The sequence below is a fragment of the Ipomoea nil genome, unplaced genomic scaffold, assembly GCF_001879475.1.
Source record: "Ipomoea nil cultivar Tokyo-kokei standard unplaced genomic scaffold, Asagao_1.1 scaffold1956, whole genome shotgun sequence".
Classification (NCBI taxonomy): Eukaryota; Viridiplantae; Streptophyta; class Magnoliopsida; order Solanales; family Convolvulaceae; genus Ipomoea; species Ipomoea nil.
In genome coordinates this window covers 663,388-667,961 of record NW_017618384.1, presented here as the reverse complement: position 1 = coordinate 667,961, position 4,574 = coordinate 663,388, and the positions used below count along the sequence as shown (strand labels likewise).

General features: G+C 36.2%; 1 protein-coding gene across 1 annotated transcript; it reads right to left on the bottom strand.

Moving 5' to 3' along the window:
• Positions 1–631: 631 nt before the first annotated feature.
• Positions 632–3,245, bottom strand: LOC109146970 (glycine--tRNA ligase, mitochondrial 1). Its single transcript, XM_019294619.1, has 5 exons — positions 3,082–3,245; positions 1,957–2,151; positions 1,633–1,851; positions 1,375–1,434; positions 632–890 (listed from the first exon to the last, which is right to left on the bottom strand). Exons 1-5 carry the CDS (start codon positions 3,082–3,084, stop codon positions 786–788), a joined length of 582 nt encoding a protein of 193 aa, XP_019150164.1. The 5' UTR covers positions 3,085–3,245; the 3' UTR covers positions 632–785.
• Between the last annotated feature and the right edge of the window lie 1,329 nt (positions 3,246–4,574).

The following is a 4,574-nucleotide window of genomic DNA, read 5'->3' as shown; positions in this document are numbered from 1 at the left end:
CTGCTAGAATGCCAACAGAGGGACTATTTCTGCCCAATTTCTATCAATTGAGGGGTCATTCTTGTCAATTTTTTAACTCAATGGCGAAAAAAGGAATTGCCATCACAATGATCACATACAAGGGATGAAAAGTGACTTACCTTTATTTCATAATAAATGTTGAATTAGTGAAATTGGAAAGCTTTCTATTTTCATACTTCTATCCACACATCATACATGAAAGGGCAGAACTAGGATGCAAACATCAATAAGAATAGCATAGTGAATAAATCATGTATATATGAACTATGAAGACAGTGTATGACTGGTGATTTCAAAAATGGGTCTACTACTGTTCTCTTGAATTTCTGCAAGTGCTGCAACAGCATTTGCAACAACTATAGGATTATTTTCAGATATCAAATCAGTGAGAGCATCCAGGAAACCTCTGTCCTCAACAAGCTCAGCATTTATGTCATAAAGTTTAGCAACACAGTAGTTTTCAAATAGATTATGAATTACACAGATTTAGACATAGTATGATAATAATGAAATTGTGGTTGGCTTACATATTTTTTGATATGGGGTTATAGAGTAGTAAGCCATAAAGCCCAAGAACATACTACAATTCAGCAACAATAAGATTACTAGAGCAAGAAACTACACTAAGAACTAAACTACATGGCAATTCATCACAATATCAGTAGTATATATAAAATATGGATAACAATTAGAATCAAAGAAAGGCCTGCTTCACCAACCTGGAAGGCCGAGCATCGTTCACCTCTGGCTTCCTCCAACTATCTCTATCTGTCTTTTCCTAAGGAGAGCAAGAACGACCGTTTTGGCTTGCTGATTCCAAAGCCCTTCTTTATGAATGAAGAACCATCAACAAAGTAAACCATGATGGCCTGAGAAATAAAGCCTACAAGAGATTGGAAATTAAAGTAAACCACTATAAAGAATAACTACTGTGAGAACCCCCTATGGAAGAATACTCTATTTCATCAAAGTAACTTTCCAAAAGAGATCGAGTCAATGACTTAAAATTTTTTACTCTTGCCGACATTCTCTAACTGGTACTTGACTCAAACCGCTTGCCTAAACCATGCAAGGGTTTCATTAGAATTCAAGATTCCCTTCCCTTTGTATCCTATAACTTACTTGTGGTTCTACAGATGCAGATGCATTTAAGTGTACTGAAAAATTAAACTACTTTAACTTAAATATTGGCACCTAAGAAGCACAAATTTCCTAGGAGCAAGGCCATAATAATCTTTAGAGTAATTCAGTCTAAAATCAGTATGTTCAATGTATACAATCTTGGAAAAGGGAACCTCTGAAATGCTATTTTGTGTGTGGAAATGAGGAGAGGGGCAGGAGAAAGGGATAGACCTCCACTTCTCTGGGTTCTGGTAATTTTTCATGTGCAATAAGAGATACACCACTTTTGTCCTGCAAGATTAGAGAATGTTCAATTTAGAAAATAATTCACAGCAATCTAGTAAAATATTAATGCATAATGAGTGGGAAGGGAGTATGGAGGACTAAATTAAAACTTGCAGGATTTAGAAGCAAGAGTGGCTAGCTGCCAGCTCAAACTCAATCCTTAAAATAGGAGCAAAAGAACAGGTATTTTAACGGAAGCCTCACCGTATGTGCATGCAAATCATATGCAGATCTAACAACAATACCAACACATTCTATCCAGCCATAAGAACAGTCAATTTCAGCATCCCAACAGTCTGCATGTGCCATCTCATTTTGAAGATGTTGACGGAACCGCAATCGATCTCTGTCAATACCAAGATGAGTAAGAAAGAGATACACTCTCCCAATGAAATATCCTAGTGTTTCATTGTTAACAATGCCCTGTGCAACAGAGTGATTAAACAATGTTAGTGTTGAGAACAAAACTAAAATACCACTCTCTCTAACCAGAACTATAGAGAAACAAGATTGACACTACTGACCAACCTGGGCAACTGCTTCACCAAGTGGTATTCTCCTTGCAGAGCATCCAGACACCTGATCCTCTCTTGGGAACATCAGAAACTCCAATTTTGGAACATCAAAAAATTTCGGATGAGACTTGTCCTCTGGATCCACATAGTGCTTAATCTCAGCTAGTGTAAATTCACGGACTCTTAAGAGGCCTTGTCGTGAGGAGATCTGCAATTTTAATTATTATTATTATAATCATTGCCAACGCAGAATAAAGAAAAAATAGGGGAAGCAACAGGAATTCAGGAAATGGCATTTGTTGAATTAATTTCATTAATAAATACTATAATTGAATATTCACAAAGAATTGAATACTTTAAAGCTTCTACAAATATTAAGTTGCATTTATTTCAATTCTCCAGTTTTCCTTTCTCTGATTTTCCATTCTCAATTCTCTGTTTCCAAATTGGATAAATATACAAGTAAACGCATTTTCCATTTTCCTTTCCCCGGTTATCAATTCTCCCCCCAAGAAATGGTGAATTTCTCAAGTTAATAAATGCACCTTAATCTCACATAATTATGTATACTACTATACTGCTATATGCAAATGTTTGATAATCAAAGAACTCATCTACATTGTTCTTTCTTTTTTATGTTCTTTTCGTCAAAGCAAATACAGAATAAAAAGGAGCAACCATTATAGCAATTCACTGCAACAATATAAAAACAATCTTTTCAGATTTTAATAACAAATTTCATGTTACCGCATTGTATAGAGAGAGGAGCCAACTCAAGTGCAAACCATTCCTAAAGTATAAACTACAAACACATCTTAACTGTTAAAAGTAAAATTCACCTAGAACATATTCATTATCTACATTTTTATAGCATATATATAATCCTCATCTTTTTATAGCAAAATGTATGTATCAATACAAATAGAAAGTCATACATATTGTTTTCTGGATTCTCTATCGTAGATAGCCTGCCTGAATGCTTGATAGATCTAGAAGCTAAGGAGATACTTTCCCCAATTCGAAGTGAAGGCCAATGCCCTACTTATTTTGAATCAGATTCGAAGCTTCGTTCTTTTATATCTCCCTGATTATATTAAAAGTAACTAAAAATTATAGATTATAAATAAAGAACCCTAACCATTACGTCGTCGATCGAGTAGAAGAGCGCTAAGGAGGAGAAGGCGTATTCGATGGAGCAGAAGAGCAAGGGAGGAGAAGGTGTCGTCCTTCGCGAAAAAGAACTGGAGAGGAGAATGTTTAAATATGTGATTGAGGAGAAGAGGCAAGGAGGAGAAGGTTGAATTGAAATCTGCGATTGAGGAGGAGAGGTAAGGAGGAAAAGGTTTAGATCCTAGCTGCGAAGACAATCCCGACGTCTTCATCAACAAAGATGATCTAGGGCAGCTGCACAAAAGAGTTAGGAATATATATATAATGGATATTTATATATTGGCCAACTACCCAAAGGCTAAAGTGTTTTTTAGGCCTGTTTGCGATTTTGAAAAAAAATAATTCCGACCACCGTATTTGGTGGTCGGAAAATGAGATTAATTTAAAAATTTAGAGAAATTTTTCCGGTCACAATATAAATAGTGGTCTAGATTGCCGACCACTTAGTAAAGATGGTCGGAAACTTCGACCACTTTCCGACTACCATAGTACTCCGACGGAAAAATGAAAAAAAAAAACAATTTTTGCGATAAAATTTTTAGGTTGTCGGTAAAGAGGTCGGAAAATTGATAATTTTCAGCAGTGAACCTTAGTTTCAGGATTGTATAATTTATAAGCCTTTGAAGCGTCACTATAACCAATGAATATGCACTTCTCACCTTTATCATCCAACTTCTTTCTCAACGGATCTGGCACATGTGCATATGCCAAACAACCAAAAACCTTGAGATATTTGATGGAGGGTTTTCTCCCACTCCAAGTTTCTTCGGGTGTCTTATCACGGACAGTTTTAGTTAGACACCTATTCAACACATAGACAGCACAAGCAACAGCTTCTGCCCAAAAAGGATTAGGCAGATTCTTAGATTTCAACATGCACCTCACCATATCCATGATAGACCTATTCTTCCTCTCAGCCACTCCGTTTTGTTGTGGAGTGTATCTAGCTGTCATTTGGTGCTGAATACCCTTTTCTTTCAGAAAATCATCACATGCAATATATTCTGTACCTCTATCAGTTCTCAAGATTTTAATTTCATAACCACTCTGCTTTTCAACAAAAGCCTTAGATTGTTTGAAAACATCACATGCTTCAGACTTTTGCTTCAGAAAGTAAACCCATGTTTTCCTACTGAAATCATCAATGAAAGTAATAAAGTACATACAACCTCCATGTGAGGGAACCTCCAACGAACACAGGTCTGAATGAATAATCTCCAACTGTTTTGTGGCTCTCCTTGACTTGCCCACAGGAAAGGGATCTCTATGCTTCTTCCCAATCACACAAATCTCACATATATGATCTGGGACATTCACAACAGGTAAGTCAGAAACAAGTTCCTTTCTCGCAAGATAGTGTAATCCAGAGAAATGAAAATGCCCAAATCGCATATGCCATAACCAATTATCATCACAAACTTCAGAATTAAAGCAAGCAAGGAGAGTATGCTTAATTTTCAA

What these genes read in the sequence shown, in the direction of transcription:
- LOC109146970 (XM_019294619.1), bottom strand. An exon ending in TTGGTGAAGCAGTTGCCCAG is followed by an intron (nt 1,852 to 1,956) that starts GTTGGTCAGTAG and finishes TCTGTTGCACAG; the next exon opens with GGCATTGTTAACAATGAAAC. An exon ending in CAGAACCCAGAGAAGTGGAG is followed by an intron (nt 891 to 1,374) that starts GTCTATCCCTTT and finishes TTTATTTCTCAG; the next exon opens with GCCATCATGGTTTACTTTGT.